The sequence below is a fragment of the Lynx rufus genome, unplaced genomic scaffold, assembly GCF_022079265.1.
Source record: "Lynx rufus isolate CCGP_SWC_20201006 ecotype Redwood Valley unplaced genomic scaffold, mLynRuf1.p SCAF_12, whole genome shotgun sequence".
Lineage (NCBI taxonomy): Eukaryota > Metazoa > Chordata > Mammalia > Carnivora > Felidae > Lynx > Lynx rufus.
Window position 1 is genome coordinate 39,451,547 of NW_025814826.1, and position 18,054 is coordinate 39,469,600.

Consider the following 18,054-nt stretch of genomic DNA (forward strand, 5'->3'; position numbering starts at 1 on the left):
CATTTATATATTATTGCCCATGACTGCTTTTGCGCTACAATGACAGACGTAAGCAGTTACAACAGAGGTGGTATGGCCTGCAAAGCCAAAATTATTTATTCTCTGGCCTAGTACTGAGAAAGTTTCCCACTCAAAAAAAAAAAAAAAAAAAAAAGTCCCAGTGCCTGGTCCATGCAATGCTGAGCAAGGGCTGAGGAGAATTCTCCAGATTTGCTGTACCCAAGTGATGATCTGTCCTTCTACTGCTGTCTTGGCAAAACCTCCATTCCATCTATTCCCATCCATTTCATTCTCGTATCTTTGCTTCCGTGTGTGAATGTGACACAGTGTCAAAGTTCTGACCTACCACCCATGGGTTAGCTTACTGTGTCTTGAAATGTGTGGATAGAAATATAAGCATAGTATCCCAGCAAAACTAGATGAGGACATTCTACAAAATGGAACCAGACATAAAAACAAGTTTCCAAAGGATAGTTATTGCGACTATAAGAATACTGGGGCCAGTGTTCAAGTGGGTGGGGAAAGAAGCATTTAAAATCTCTTTTTAAGCAGAATCAGGCCTAGAAATAGAAAGAACAAACTGGTAGTTGCCAGAGAACAGGGCTGTGGGGAGATGGGCAAAATGGGTGAAGGGGAGTGGAAGATACAGGCTTCCAGTTAGGGAATGAATAAGGCACAGGGGTAAAAGTAAGGCACAGGGAATATGGTCTGTGGTATTGTAACAGCATTGTATGATAGCAGATGCTAACTACCCTTGTGGTGCTCACAGCATAAGGTATAGAGGTGTTGAATCACTGTGCTATACACCTGAAACTAATGTAACACTGTGTGTCAACTATACCCAAATAAAATAATAAAATAATAACAATGAAACCTCTTTTTAATTAGATTGCTCCATTGAAGAATAGGCTAAACTGTTGCTGAGCCAGTCACCCAACTGCCTTCCCTGCGGCTGCACGATTCTCACCCGAGAATAAGAAAATTCAAGTACGTGGCTTTAGCTGAAGACAACTACATGCCTAAAACAACAATCAAAGAGGAAGTGGCAAAGGTAGTTGGGAAAGTAGTGCTTCAGCTTCCCTGATCACTGGATTTCAAATATTTTAATAAATAAAATCCACGTTTAATTTAAACATTAGTTGGATAAAAATTTCACCTGAATACTTCATGCCTGGCTTTTATCGCTCAGGAATCACTATAGCAACAGCACAGGAGTAGGATTTGGCATTTCCTTAGCCACAGTGAAGGGAGTAACCAATAAAAGAGATGAACTTACAACATAACAACCATAAAATATGCATCAGTATACCAGTAGAGCTCTGTTTTTCTCTTGCATTAATATGCATTCTGTAAGAACAAAAAGCAAGGGGGTAAATAAAATTATTATCTCCACAGAGGAGATCTTACCCTCTATTCTCCAGGGGACCTATCTGCATACGTACAGTGGGTTGAAAGGTCCCCATGAGCTTGATTCTTTGGCATCATGTGGGTTTTTCTGCTCGGTTCTCTTCTGCAGCAATTTGTCTCCACAGACTCTGTAAGCCAATGGCATTAAGTCTATGATGCAGAAGAGCTTTGGGCCTTTTCCACAGTGGAGGTAAACCAACACAGGAGAGCCAAATAGAGCACCCCTGTCTGCCGTTAGTAGGAGCCCAGCAGTTTTACAGACGTGATGAAATTCCAGAGGCACAACCAGAGGGTTCAACTTCCTGGGCTCGGTTCAGAAGACAGCTTTGTCCAACTTCAGAGGGGAAACTGACTTCTTCCATTTTGGTTCCTTTGAGATGATGGGGTAAGAGAGATGCTATAGTAGGACTCTTAGCTGCCTGAATTGTAAGCATCTCTTCTCTTGGCTCTCAAGAATAGCCTAAAGTACTCTCAAAATCAGACGTTTAAAACCAGGACACATCAATTATTCCAACACCTTTATTTTATAGACCAAGAAACTGAGGCTCGGAGAACTGAAGCAAATTGCTGAGGGTCATCCAGCTGATTTATAGGATCCTCACATCTTTTATGGGACACTCAAGGCTTTTATTCCTATGACACATACCACCTTGTCTCCTTATTCTTCCAAGCATGGGCTGATTCTTTTTAAAAATGACACTGGATCAGAGCACCTGGGTGGCTCAGCCAGTTAAGCGTCTGACTTCAGCGTAAGTCATGATTTCATGGTTCCTGAGTTTGAGCCCTACATCAGGATCTGCACTGACAGTATGGAGCCTGCTTGGGAGTCTCTCTCCCACTCTCTCTCTCTCTCTCTCTCTCTCTCTCTGTCTGCCCCTCCCCCACTAGCATTCCCTCTCTCTCTCTCTCTCAAAATAAATAAACAAAGTTAAAAAAATGACACTGGAGGCGCCTGGGTGGCTCAGTCGGTTGAGCATTCAGTTACACCTCAGGTCATGATCACATGGTTCATGGGTTCAAGCCCCATGTCAGGCCCTGTGCTGACAACTCAGAGCCTGGAACCTGCTTAGGATTCTGTGTCTCCCTCTTTCTCTGCCCCTCCCCTGCTCATGCACTTTCTCTCTTTCCAAGATAAATAAACATGAAAAATAATTTTAAAAATGACACTGGATCACTACCCATTATACTGAATTCTGGGTTGCTAAAAGCTCATGTTGCTTGTTGAAACATGTTGTTACAAGCATGTGTCTAGAATGAGGAGAAAATATTCTCGTGGCTTTTTGTGCCCTGGAGAGGCGGTGAACACAACGCCATCTAATTGACACAAACAAGAAGAGTTTAAAGTTGCTGCCTGCAGCATCTCCCTTGAAAGTCAGACAATCAATCAACAGAGAGTGTTTTGATCTTTGAAATACTCTAACCCCTTAGGTAAGCCATTTCAACCAGAATTTATTAAGGACAGGCATTATATTGTAGAAATTTTCTCTTTTCCAGCTGCACTACTATTCAATTATACATACTCAATAGAGCCAGCAGAATGCCACCACGTTGGCAAGGTTTGGCACTTCTTCAGTTATTAGGATGTTGTAGAAACATAGAAAATGTTTATCTCAAAAGACCTTCTCACAGTAGTAAGGTGAAATAATTCCTGGTTCCATAGACATGCTCCACCTTCTCACACCTTTATTACACATGTTCTTCTCTCAGCCTGAAATACCCCTTTCTCTTTCCCACTCTCAAGAATCATAGCAAGGCTTAATCAGTCAGACAGAGACAGACAGATACCATATGTTTTCACTTATATGTGGATCCTGAGAAACTTAACAGAAGACCAGAGGGGAGGGGAAGGGGAAAAAAATGGTATAGAGAGGGAGGGAAGCAAACCATAAGAGACTCTGAAATACTGAGAACAAACTGAGGGTTGATGGGGGGTCAGGGGGAGAGGGGAAAGTGGGTGATGGGCATTGAGGAGGGCACCTGTTGGGATGAGCACTGGGTGTTATATGGAAACCAATTTGACAATAAATTATATTTAATATAAAAAAATAATCATCCTCGGGGCGCCTGGGTGGCTCAGTCGGTTGGGCGACCGACTTCAGCTCAGGTCATGATCTCACGGTCCGTGAGTTCGAGCCCCGCGTTGGGCTCTGTGCTGACAGCTCAGAGCCTGGAGCCTGTTTCAGATTCTGTGTCTCCCTCTCTCTGACCCTCCCCCGTTCATGCTCTGTCTCTCTCTGTCTCAAAAATAAAGGTTAAAAAAAATTTAAAAAAAAAATATTCATCCTCTAGGCCAAGTTGGTGGCCACTCTTATGTACAACTTAAGAGCTCACTGCATTTCTTCACATTCTATCATCAAACTTACCAGGTAATATTGTAACTCAGATTTTGTGTTTGTTTGTCTCTCACATTGGACTGTAAACTTCTTGAGAACCAGGGACCCTGTTTTATTTATCTTTGCTCCCCACAACACTTGGAATAGGAGATGCACAATACATGTTTATTTTCTGAAATAACATTTCATGAATGATACCAATGGAATTTTTTATGGCCTGCACATTCTAGTAGTTCATCATTTTCTCTCTCTCTGAAAGCATGTCCTTGAATACTTTGACGTCTTACTTTTTTGCATGCTCTTATGTTCCTCTTTCATTCTTAAGTAGATTAAATCACATGGCTAAAACTCAGAAGTAACATGAACATTAACATGATTTTCAAGCCAGTGAAAATTCTGCAAAGACAGTGCACTTACCTAGAGCTGCTGCGTGATGGGAGTTGCGCATTTCTTCATCATAGTAGCTTTGAAATTCTTTTGACCCAGACCCACAGTAAGATGTACATTTTATATTATAATCATACACCTCATAGCTTCTAGAGCCAGACTTCCAGGTCTAAACCCTGGTTCTGGAATATATCATCTCTGTCCTTGTAAAGTTGTTTAACCCCTTGGTTTCTTCATCTGCAAAATGAATTTGATAATAAGATCTATCTGCTAGGATTGTTATGAGAATTAACTGAGTATACATCAAGTTCTTACTATCATATAGAGTGTTATTTTGTCAGTGTCAACCATTATATTATTACTTATTTGAATGAGAAATTTATGAAATAATACTATATTATCTGCATCCTAAAATTTTTTTCATGAAACTTTAAATTGATTTCACAATCAAATACTGGGTTTCAACTGCAATTTGAAAATAATAATGCTTAGCTAGACACTCTAGCCTCCCTGACTTATTTCAAAAAAATTGTTCAACACTAAAGGACCTATGCTATCCATGCTTTTCATCGTTAAATAGACTCATTTCCTCTCTTTTTTATATCATTTCTCTGCAGTATAGATAGCATTTAGCTTCTATAGCTGGCCCTGCCGCTTCTTGAAACCAATAACCAGTTAGCGGGTACAAGTTCAGAAACCCACATCTCAAAAATCAGCAGTCTTTTTCTTCTACTTTAAGTATACTGACTGTTAAAATTTACTCAGTACACTCTGTGTGTGGGCAGAGTTCTAATAATTTTAACTCATGTTATTTCATGTAATCCTTAAAAAGAACACACGACCCTGTGAGAGAGCTACTACTGTTATCCCTACTTTAAAATGGAAGGTATTGAGACACAGAAAAGCTAAAGTATTTGCCAAAGTCACACAGACAGTAAGTGAACTGGGACTGAAAACCAGTGAGTCTGAGTCAAGAACCCTGGACTTAGCATATGCTTTAGCCCTAACAGTAGGGTTCTACATTCAAGGGTGGGGGAGTCAGGTACTGTGTGTTACAGATTAGCATTCACTGCGGAAAATCCTCAGAGAGAGACCAGGAACCTGCTGCTCTCTTTTTGAGAATTTTCTATGCCTCCTAACTTCTCTATTCCCCAGTTTGTTGGCCAGGGGCTTTTGTCCAACTCTTTTATTGCTTGTTTTTTGTTTTTTGTTTTTTGTTTTTTTCTCCTGGCCCTGCATCCTGTTGACCTTCTCCCTGGTCTTTGAAATTACTCTAAACCTTTTTACATGCAATTAGCCTCTCCTAACACTGTACATCTTTAAAAAAGTGTACACACCTCAATTATAGCAGCTAACACACTGGAATATAATTGGTGGTTTATGTAAGTCACTCCCGCCAGGCTGGGAGCAGCTCTGTGCTTTTCGTATTTACATTTCTATCTATAGTGTCTGGCACAGAGCCCATCAAATAGTTGGCACGCACTAAGTAAGCATTTAACAAGTGTGAATGGAAAAACAGGTGGACAGACCAATGAACCTCTCCCCCGACGGCGAGAAATTGTTCTTTAATGTCATCTCCTGATCCATCCACTACACTGCTTCCCTGCTGTCCTTCTTGGCAAAGGATTTCCCCCCAGACTGGGAAGTTTAAGAAAAAAAATATAATAAAATACCTCAGAAACATCTTGTCTTAGGAGAAATTACTATGATGATTTCACAAACTAAAAACTCGTCCCACATTAATGCCTCTTTTTGTGTTTTTGTTTTTTAATCATTTCCAATATTAGGGTGGCCTTTGATTCTCAAAGATGCTATTCTTCTGATTTTGGGCAGATCTTACTTAACTCCTTCAAATAAACCTCCATTCCTATCACTTTCACCCCCAAGTTTCCACCCCACCCACTTTCCTGTGACTTTGAACCACTTGTGAGGCTGTTAGAAATCATTTCCTTGTGGAGACCTGGTCCCTTCTGCATATCAGTGTTAGGATGATCTCATCAGTGACACCAAATACCCTGCTGCAACTAACAACCTGATAATTAAGTGACCTGATCATTAGATAATTATTATATATAACTTCAATAATCTGTACTCTTCTTTCTGTCTTAGGATACTCTTTAGCCAACAATTCCTAACAACTAAAACAAATCACTTTTTCAGAGACTTCTTTCTTTTTTTTTATTGTCAAATTGGTTTCCATACAACACCCAGTGCTCATCCCAACAGGTGCCCTCCTCAATGCCCATCATCCACTTTCCCCTCTCCCCCACCCGCCGTCAACCCTCAGTTTGTTCTCAGTATTTAAGAGTCTCTTACGGTTTGTCTCCTCCCTCTCTATAACTTTTTTTCCCACTTCCCCTCCCCCATGGTCTTCTGTTAAGTGTCTCAGGATCCACATAAGAGTGAAACCATGTGGTATCTGTCTTTCTCTGTATGGCTTATTTCACTTAGCATCACACTCTCCAGTTCCATCCACGTTGCTACAAAGGGCCATATTTCATTTTTTCTCATTGCCACGTAGTATTCCATTGTGTATATAAACCACAATTTCTTTATCCATTCATCAGTTGATGGACATTTAGGCTCTTTCCATAATTTGGCTATTGTTGAGAGTGCTGCTATGAACATTGGGGTACAAGTGCCCCTATGCATCAGTACTCCTGTATCCCTTGGGTAGATTCCTAGCAGTGCTATTGCTAGGTCATAAGGTAGATCTATTTTTAATTTTTTGAGGAACCTCCACACTGTTTTCCAGAGTGGCTGCACCAGTTTGCATTCCCACCAACAGTGCAAGAGGGTTCCCGTTTCTCCACATCCTCTCCAGCATCTATAGTCTCCTGATTTGTTCATTTTAGCCACTCTGACTGGCGAGAGGTGGTATATGAGTGTGGTTTTGATTTGTATTTCCCTGACGAGGAGTGACATTGAGCATCTTTTCATGTGCCTGTTGGCCATACGGATGTCTTCTTTAGAGAAGTGTCTATTCATGTTTTCTGCCCATTTCTTCACTAGTTTATTTGTTTCTCGGGTGCGGACTTTGGTGAGTTCTTTATAGATTTGGATACTAGCGCTTTGTCTGATATGTCATTAGCAAATATCTTTTCCCATTTTGTTGGTTGTCATTTAGTTTTGTTGATTGTTTCCTTTGCAGTGCAGAAGCTTTTTATCTTCATGGGGTCTCAATAGTTCATTTTTGCTTTTAATTCCCTTGTCTTTGGAAATGTGTCAAGTAAGAAATTGCTGCGGCTGAGGTCAGAGAGGTTTTTTCCTGCTTTCTCCTCTAGGGTTTTGATGGTTTCCTGTCTTACATTCAGGTCCTTTATCCATTTTGAGTTTATTTTTGTGAATGGCGTAAGAAAGTGGTCTAGTTTCATTCTTCTGCTTGTTGCTGTCCAGATATCCCAGCACCATTTGCTAAAGAGACTGTCTTTTCTCCATTGGATATTCTTTCCTGCTTTGTCAAAGATTAGTTGGCCACAATTTTTCAGAGTTTTCTATATCACAATCCTAATTTCAAAGGCATCAGTAAGAATTTCAATTCCACAAATTCCCTAACTTGCTATTAACATAATTATGATGAATGAACAAATGCTTGCATTTTTGTTAATTAGTTAATAAAATTACTGAGGCATAAAAACATGCAATGTTATATTTTACATTAACTCAGTTTTAAAGAAAAAAAATTATATACCACTAGGATCTCCATAGAGATATAACCTACCCAAACCGCTAAAAACTTCATTGGATACAGCAAGACACACTTTATGACTTAGATATTTGAAAATTTTTAGATGGTGTTTTATCAAGTTTAATAATATCAGTTTTATATTCGACAAACACATTGTATTTACAGAGGAGTAAATACACTATACTTCTATTATGTGCCAAGTGCTGGACTGAGTGTTCGATATGTATTACATCATTTAATCATTACATCTATTCTAAGAATTATATTTTAAGTCAATAATTTGAGAAAATTAATTTACTCATTTATACACCAATTTGTGTTGTGCACAAACTCCCTTTTCTGTGTACTTTGTACATTCTCTCTGCTGCGTGCTGGCAGGCACACAAATGCACAAAACAGCGTTCACCCTTAACTTACTTTCTGCTTTGAAGTTTTTACCTCTAGCCATTATGAATATTTTTATGAAAACAAAATATGTAGATTTGTATGAAAATGGTACAATCGTTTTGGAAAACATTTTGGCAGTTTCTTAAAAAATATAAATATATGCCAAATTTATGTCCCAATAATTTCACTCTTTGGGAATTTAGTAATTCTTATCCAAGGAAAATGACAAAATATTTCCACAAACATTGTATTTGCATAGATATTAATAAAAGTGTTATCCATAATGACCAAAACCTAAAAGTAATCAAAATGTCCACCAATAGGTGAATGTATAAACAAAATATGATATCTCCATATATCCATACAATGAAATTTATGCATCAGTAAAGGAAAACGGGGCACCTCGGTGGCTCAGTTAGTTAAGAGTCTGATTCTTGATTTTAGCTCAGGTCACGATCTCATGGTTTGTGAGCTCAAGCCCTGCATCAGACTCTGTGCTGACAGTGCAGAGCCTGCTTGGGATTCTCTCTTGCCCTCTCTCCCTGCCCTTCCCATGCTCTCTTTCTATATATTTCAGAATAAATAAACTTTAAAAAAAAGAGAAAAAACTACTGACTTATGCAACAAATGGATATTTATGAAAAACATTATGCTGATTTAAAGAAGCCAGACACCAAAGGGTGTGCATCGTATAATTTCACTTACACGAAACTCTTCAAAAGATAAATATAATCTTGAGACAGAAAGCTTAAAAGCATTTACCTGAACACAGAATTGTTCAAGGGATATAGAATTGACTGGGAAGAAACATAGGGAACGTTTTAGAATGATGGAAGTTTTCTATATCTTAATTGTGGTGGTATTTGTCAAAATTCATAAAAATCTACACTTAAAGTGAATTATTTTTATTTTATGTATACTATCTCAATAAAATTGATTTTTAAAAATTACATATACACATCTGGGAAGCAGTGTTTTGTGTCTGCATTTGTGGGTATGACGTAATAAAGAAATCAGAACAGAGGAGGAACCAAAGGTTGAGTACTAAATCGATACATTTAGTAGGCAAAAACAAATTTTATTGGGAAGGCCTTATACAACTATTCATGTAAGGACATACGTTTGGACTTGAGATCCCTAGCAGCCAGAATACAGAATGAAATATAATCAGCTACAAGATGGAATTTTATAATAATTTAATTTCAGTACATTTTTGAATTATATAAATATTTAAAAATAGATTTAGTGTACCATAAAGCATGCAGTGAATCAAGATTAAACACAAGCTCAGAAGTAGGATGTTGTGATTAAAATTCTTACTCTTAAATCTCCCACTTGGGTCATGCTTCCAAGTAACACTTCAGGGAAACTTCTAAATGGTGTTAACTCTTCCTAAACATGCTTCACCTGACCAGATTACAAATGCTACAGACTGCAAAGAAGCAGGAGCTGTGTGTTTGTGTTTATACTTTTCACTTTTAGGTTTTTTTCAGTTGAGTTCTACTGTGCTTTTTTTTTAATGTTTATTTATTTTTGAGAGAGAGCACAAGTGGGGTAGGGACAGAGAGAGAGGAGGACAGAGGATCCAAAGCTGACTCCATGCTGACAGCAGAGAGCTCAATGCAGGACTTGAACCCACGAACCACGAGATCACGACCTGAGCCGAAGTCGAACGCTTAACGAACAGAACTACCCAGGTGCCCCCACCGTGTTTTGTTTTTAAATGTAAGACCCACTTTTTTCCACAAACTGAGACATTAGGTAATATAAAAGTATATGTTATAGAGAAACAGAAAGGAAGGGCAGCTTGTGCCCAAAAGACACATTCACTGTACATCTTACTTTACAATTTAGGGTAAAAAGATACCATGTCTTTTCCAATAGCACAAACACAACTTCATAACCCCATTACATAAAGTATTTTCTTTTGTTGATCAACAGCCAACAATTTTCCCCAGCTAATATTTGCATTTCAGCAAAAATGGATTTTGACATTTGTCTGTGGTTTGCCAAATGCCTTCTCCTACTCCAGGCTCTAGGCTGAAGCCTATACCTGCACAGAGGAAACTGGAGGATCCTTAGGTCAGCATTTAGGTGATTCAGCATCGAATTCTGTTTTGACTTTGCTTTCTACTTCCAGAACCCAGACCTTCTATCTCAGTTCCAATGACCAAGTCTTTACCTTGGTGTTGTGTCTGAACCTTAAGGTGATAGACTGTATACCATGTTCAGCACATCTAAACCTAGAAGTCTGCATAGCTCTACAGTTTCTCTCAGGAACCTGAGTCCTGTGCTACTGTTCTGTTGCCAAATTGTTCTGATGCTGTCACCTTTCTGAATCACTGCACATGCTTTGCATGCAGTTTATTTCATCCTCCCACAGCCTGGACCACCAAGAACCACCAATCCTTCATTCCCAGAGACCAACATGTGGTGGTACAGCTCAGTGATTCTAGACCACTGTTGCCCTAACCATGCGTAGGCTTCACTTGCTAGCTAATTAAAGAATATCTGGGAGTGAGACCTAAGTATGTTCATTTTTTAAAAACCCTCCAGATGATTCTCAAACTCAGGCTGAGAATAGGGCGAGGCAAGGGAGGGTGCTAAATTTAAGGGGGGGGGTCCATGAAAACAGTAATCAGGATGTAACTTTAGTGTACTATTTTTTTAAACCATAATAAGCAAAAAAGTAAAATTTTAAGTAAAGGCTTGGAGCCTGAGTTGAAAGGGAAATTTTCATAATATTGATCATGTCTTTATTTAAAATTTTGGTATTTTATTCATCATAGGCTTATTTGCATTTATACTAATTTAGAAAACAGTCCATGGAAATATTGATTACATTATGTGCTGAGGTTTAGGGTGTCCCCTGAAATTTTGCTGTCTCCTTATCCTGGTCTGGGCCGTACAAACCACTGACCTAGTCGGATGCTCTACATCGTCTCTGACCCTAGTGCCAGTTGACCGTAGTGAGCAGGTGGGAAATTGTGCTCTCTACAGACAACTGGCCCCTGGGTCAGAGATGATGTAGCGCTTTCCACTAGGTCAATGGTATATATATGAAGAACAAGTCAACTGCTTTTGTCCAGGGTCCCAATCTCTTTCTTAAGTCTTAGTCTGATTCTAGGAAATACACCTGTATCCAAAATATGTAGGAGGACTAAGCTAGTCCTCCTTTTTATTTTTATTAATATTTCAGTTAGATTTTTTAAATGTGTACTTATTTGTTTTAAGAGAGAGAGAGAGAGCACGAGTGGCAGAGGGGCAAGGAGAGAGGGAGGGAGAGAGAGAGGAAGAGAGAGAGAGAATCCAAGCAGCTGACAGTGCAGAACCTGACCTCACAAACCATGATATCATGACCTCTGCTGAAATCAAGTGTTGGACACTTCAGGGCACCTGAGTGGCTCAGTCAGTTAAGCATCTCACTTCGGCTCAGGTCATGATCTCATGGTTCATGGGTTCGAGCCCTGCATCGGGCTCTGTGTTGACAGCTCAGAGCCTGGAGCTTACTTCTGATTCTCTGTCTCCCTCTCGCTCTGCCCCTCCCTCACTCATGCTCTGTCTCTGTCTCTGTCTCTCTCTCTCTGTCTCTCAAAAATAAATAAAATGCTAAAAAAATATTTTTAAAAAGAGTTGAATGCTTAACCGACTGAGCCACTGAGGCACCCCAATATGCACATTTTTAAAACTCTTTCTAGGTGACTCTGATTCATCATCGCTCCCCACCTCTCACATCAGAACCATTGAGCTAAGTCATATAGTACAGTGTTGTTCAGAATGTGGTCCACAGAGCAGCAGCATCAGCATTGCCTGGAAGTTTATAAGGAATGCTCAGGTCCCATCCTTGAGCTACTTAAACAGTAATTTGGGGGTGGAACCAGGAATCTAGATTTAATAAGCTCTCCAGGAGACTCAGATGCATGCTAAAGTTAGAGAACTGCTAAATGTATAAATAGTCATCTATCTATTAATTGTATTCATGACAACCAGTAGACAGCCACCTACTCCCAAGATGGCTAAGATCACCTCCAGAGATGAGGGGGGGGGCTTGCCCTAATTCTTCCTGTGCAGAGGTAGGCAGGCCCAGCAAATGTGATATCATGTTAGCCAATGTGTCTCAGGAACAGACACTCACCAAGCAGATGGTTTCCTGGGGTACCCATGAAAAGCCAGATTCTGAGAGCAAGCCGTGTGATTAGAAGTGCCAGGAGTGGGAAGCAGAAGTGCTAAATCTTTCCTGAAGCTCAAGGGGCAAGTCTGAGTCCAGACCAAGAAGAAAGCCCTGACTAGGAGTCCAAGGACATTGTTACAAAGGAACCTGTGAAGTCTGATGCTTGTTTTTATTGTTGCTGGCTGGCTGGCATGTGGGCGAGAAGGCATTAACTATGGGCATAAGGTCAGAGAAAATAGTCTGGGACTGAAATGGGCATGAGAAATGCATGCAGTGTGTGGGTTTGCCATCTACATGGCTTAGCTGGGACTTATCAGCCTTTTTTTCAAAACAGATGCCACTGGACTGTTTTCAAACTTCTCTCTAGTCTGAAGTACTTACAAGATATAAAATCTGCAGCTGGTTTACAATTTAAGATACTAGTGTGAGAAAAAATATCAACTCAAATGTAAGGTTTATTTTATTTTTTTATGTTTTTTATTGTTTTTTTTTTATTTTTTTTTTAATGTTTTTATTTATTTTTGAGAGAGACAGAAAGACAGATCATCAGCAGGGGAGGGGCAGAGAGAGAGGGAGACACCTAATCCGAAGCAGGCTCCAGGCTCTGAGCTGTCAGCACAGAGCACGATACGGGGCTTGAATTCACGAGCTGTGAGATCATGACCTGAGCCAAAGTCAGACGCTTAACTGACTGAGCCACCCAGGGGCCCCTAAGATTTATTTTAACTGAACCCGATTTTGTGCAGTTCTTTACGCATAGGGAACATTTATTTGATATCATCTGATTGAGCTTTGCAAATGAAAAGCCTAGCTTATGGAATCTCAGTTACTTTGAAAATATAATTTTGTACAGAGCATGAAGTTGATTAAAAACAGACAGAACCACAATTTCACAGGACGGTGAGGTCAGAGTTTGGACCCTCCAGAGTTGAAAGAACAGCAAGGTACGGGGCAGGGCAGGGGGAAGATGGTCTGAGTCAGAGCAGAAGGGAGGGCTCCTCACGAGAAAACCTGCCTGGTTACTACCATCACTGGCTGTCTCATCACCAGTGCCACCTCCTCATGGCCAGAGCAAGATCATAAAATTGCACCCCCCCATCCTTGCCACTTTACACAGCTGGACCTTATCTATCCTATTGCCTCCTTTCACCTGTCAAAAAGCACCTGTACTTCTCTTCAGGAATGTTTTCCAATGTTACCTTGCCTCTGAAGCCCTCCTGGGTCCCTTGGCTCATTGCACCGCCCCCCCCCCCCACCATGGATGCCTTCCCCTGCACTTCTGAACCTTCTCAACATAAGCTTTTAGTGCCTAGATCCCTGTAACTGTTTATAAGTCTGCTTCTCTCCCACCAGACCATGACCTATTTGAAGATAAAAACAAAATTTTACATACTGGGTGCCTGGTACATAGTAGGAGCATGACAATTATGAGCTAAAAAATGAATAGAGACTCAGATTGACAACATCCTGCAGAAACGCTGAAGAATGTGCTAAGATTTGGAGTCAAGGTGGATTTGCCAGAGCAGATAGCATTATAGATGGGCTCTGCCCTCATTTTATGACCCAAAAGTAAGACTTGCAGTAAGGTCTTCTCAGGAGCCCTGAAAGCCAACTAAATCCGGGGCGGGGGGAGGTGGGGAATGAGGGGAAGATGTGCCATATGAACTATGACTTTTCAAAAGGTATTTTGGGTTGGAGATGGTGGCATTGGGGCAGAGTAGGGAGGCAATGCCTTCTCCTTAGAAAGCATTTTTTATTCCAGAATGTAAACGGCTAAGCAAGAAAAGGGGTGCTCAGAGTAATCTCTGTCCTCTAGTCCAGAAAGAGAGGCATGGAGGGCATCTCCTGTCCAGTCTGCTAAACAAGTTGGAGGAAGAAACTATAATGCTAGCAGAAATCCTACTCATGGTGAAGGAACGTGTATTTGGCTCATACTCTAAGGAACTTGCTTATGATAAGGAACCAAGACGCAGATGGTTACAGAGGCCAGGTATGTGTGATTACTAAGGGAAGCTGGAATGTGTGACAGACAATAGTGAGCAAGTATGGAGTAAGGATAATAGAAGAGGGCACATCCTATATCAAGGACCCCCACAAATTACCACCCACAACCACTACTCAACTCCAGGTGGTTATTTCTATTCAGGAATGTGACCTCACATTTGCCAGATCTTTGTAATTTTTATGAGAGGCGGAAATTCAGATTTAGTACACAATCTCCCAATTTTGAAAAGTAGACAATAATTTAATTATTTTAAATCACACTTGAGCCTACATTGTATGAGCCAAACAATAAATGCCTCAAAGCTGAATCTGGGTCATGGGTTATTAATTTGTAATATGATGATTTGAAAAGAGAAGGAGATAGTCAAGGAGCACTCGGTGGTTCAGAGAGTGAAATTACTCAATATGACCCAGAAGTTCCCCTGCATCTTATTGGTACCTAGCATTGAACATGGCTTTGATCACCCCATGGTTCTGTATACTCAAAATCTACACTTCCATTGATATCTAGAAAGAAGAACATCTAAACATCTTAAAACAGAGAATCAAACCATTTACCATACAGGGAATTTGGTTAAGGGCTGTTTTTCGTTGTCAGTTAATAAATAAGAGTGGACCAACATTAACGTTTGGTGTATTAGGTTGGTGCCTGTGGAAGGGAGACATATTTTCTGAGCCTCTATAAAAAAAACCATAAGGATTTTAGAGAAATAAAAATCAAGTGGAAGTACAGTTTTCTAAAAAAAAAAAAAAAAAGAAAGAAAGAAAAAGAAAGAAAGAAAGAAAAAAAGAAAGAAAGAGATGGAACCATGAAGTTTCGTTTCAGAGGTGTGGTACCAGAGTTGCCCTGGCCTAGATTTCCACAGGATGCGTTTTCCACCTGGAAATAAATGAACACAAAACGTTGCTGGGTAGTATGTGTGGTTGGCATACCAGAAGTGGATGAATAGGGAAAAGACACCCAGAGCAGTTAGAGAGATTCTAAGAAGTTATGCAGAGCCAGAGTTGAAAAACAAACTTAACAGATCATATGTAGGTTTAAATCAATATTTTTAGCTCAAAGAATTTTTTAAAAACTGATTTTTATAAGCCTCAGAAGATCACAGCTGCCATGGCTTAAAATCAATTTTAACTCATTTTCCATTCATGTAATATGAGAGGAGGGAGCCAATTTCACTGGTTCACTTGAGAAATAGTTTAAGGGTTTCCATAGTGGAGAAAGAAGTTGGTTTCAGTTCAGACAGATATTTCAAGCTTCAAGGGCTGTGTCTGGACGGAGAAGGATTTGCTCTCCCGGAAGTCCCATCACACACAGGGAGTGTGAACATATTTCAGGGCTTCTCAGGTACTGGAATTCCTGTGGCACTTAGACTAGAAGAGACTACAGTCCCAGCTGCCTCTGGAACCCTTGCTTGTGATTTCAGCCTTCCAGACAGACCGAGGACCCTGTCATCAGCATGTTTAAAAGGAAATCCTTCAAGGAGATAAGACTGAATCAGTGAGGACTGGCTGGTGTGTGTGTGTGTGTGTGTGTGTGTGTGTGTGTGTGTGTGTGTGTCAGAGAGGGAGGCGGGGGGAGGGAGGGAGAGAGAGAGCATGTGTGCTCATTAGGGGACGCTCTATGATTCGACAGCCTCATTGTTGCTGCCGCTGCTCCTGCTGCGGCTGTGTGGTCTGTCAGCAGTTGGAAAGAACTGCAAGGGTTTAGAGGAACTGCAGGTCTGAAGACTGAGCGCTGCTAAATGGTATCCCCGTCAACAAAGTAGACGAGACCTCCTGCAGGATTGGAAACTTGGACTTATTACTGCTTCATCCACCTGGAGAAAGCAGGCAGCGCCACAGAGGAAAAGGTAAGAGAAGAAATTGGCCTCTACTGGGAAGGCAGGGCAGGGGCCATGGGGAAATGGAGGCTCAAAGACTTGCTATTTTGTAGCCAAGCCATCCCACCCTCAGAGAGCAAAGGAGGCAAACGCTAAAATCCTACCAAGCTTCATCATTGAGCCTTTTCCCCCTGGTACATTTTTCTTCTTTACACTTTTCCCAAGCATCTAAGAGGTCTCTTTGTATTTCTTTTTCAGCGAGAGCAGGTATCATTCAGTTTTTCCTTCTGGGCAGTCTTTCAAAATAGGGAGCTTTCTCTGTTTCTCTTACGAGCTTTTTCTCCATTAAGAGGAAACAGGTGCCTCTTATTAAGCTGGTCAAAAACAGTTGCTCCTTCCTACACGAGGGTTGCCTTAAAGGGAGTTTTCAGAAGTATATGTGAGCCCTGTTACTGTAGAAACACAAGAGGTGAAAGTAGCGGAAGAGAGAGCTACTGTCAGTGACTGGCCCCATTTGAAACGGTGATGAATTTGGACTATAACTCTTCACAGGGGGAGAGAACCACTGAGATAAAGGCAGAACACCAGGAAGAGGATGTTTTGAGAAGTGTTTCAGAGAAACTTCAAGTCACTAAAGATGGAAAACGAGACAGTAAGTGAACTGAACCAAACACAGCTTCAACCCAGAGCAGTGGTGGCCCTAGAATACCAAGTGGTCACCATCTTCCTTGTGCTCGTTATTTGTGGTTTGGGCATCGTGGGCAACATCATGGTGGTCCTGGTGGTCATGAGAACCAAGCACATGAGGACCCCCACAAACTGCTACCTGGTGAGTCTGGCAGTAGCTGATCTCATGGTCCTGGTGGCTGCTGGCCTCCCCAACATAACAGACAGTATCTATGGGTCCTGGGTCTACGGCTATGTGGGATGCCTCTGCATCACTTACCTCCAGTACTTGGGCATTAATGCCTCCTCTTGTTCCATCACAGCCTTTACCATTGAGAGGTACATAGCAATCTGTCACCCCATCAAAGCCCAGTTTCTCTGCACATTTTCCAGAGCCAAAAAGATCATCATCTTTGTCTGGGCTTTCACATCGATTTACTGTATGCTCTGGTTCTTCTTGCTGGATCTCAATATTAGCACCTACAAAGATGCTATTGTGGTGTCCTGTGGCTACAAGATCTCCAGGAATTACTACTCACCTATTTACCTAATGGACTTTGGTGTCTTTTATGTTGTGCCGATGATACTGGCCACCGTCCTCTATGGATTCATAGCTAGGATCCTCTTCTTAAATCCCATTCCTTCAGATCCTAAAGAAAACTCTAAGACATGGAAAAATGACTCAACCCACCAGAACAAGAATATGAATTCAAAGACCTCTAATAGATGTTTCAACAGCACAGTATCTTCAAGGAAGCAGGTAAGCAAACCAAAGCCTACAAGTCCACAGAAGAAATGTGGGATAGAGTCCCTTGCAGGATGGGGTCCACTTTGCCTTACTTAGCTGATGGCAAAATGAAAATACAGTCATGCAAATGTTTCACAGTTTAAGCTTCTGCTTTACATATTAAATCCATCTCTAAGGCAAGTAAAGACCTAAAAATAGTTGGGGAAATGTGATAGCATATCAGCATGTATCAGTTTAGGTGCTGTTAAGATAGAGGGAAATATAAACAGAAACTCTAGAAATCCACCTTTAAAATGTTTGTGACTCTCTGGGAAATGTTATCAAACTACACCATTTGTGGCTTCTGGATATCTTTAAAAGTTCTATTACATGACAAAGATTTGATAAGGTAGTTTGAGAAAAGATGAGTCAAAGCAATAATTCTACAGTTGTTCACTGAGATG

General features: G+C 40.7%; 1 protein-coding gene across 1 annotated transcript in view; it reads left to right on the forward strand.

Annotated features, from left to right (window-relative positions):
- The first annotated feature begins 16,834 nt into the window (after positions 1-16,834).
- The window catches only part of TRHR (thyrotropin releasing hormone receptor), a 44,033-nt gene continuing 42,813 nt past the window's right edge, over positions 16,835-18,054 (forward strand). Inside the window, exon 1 of the mRNA XM_047073792.1 lies at positions 16,835-17,623. Within this exon, the coding sequence (XP_046929748.1) occupies positions 16,835-17,623 (789 nt within the window). The remainder of the gene's footprint in view (positions 17,624-18,054) is intronic.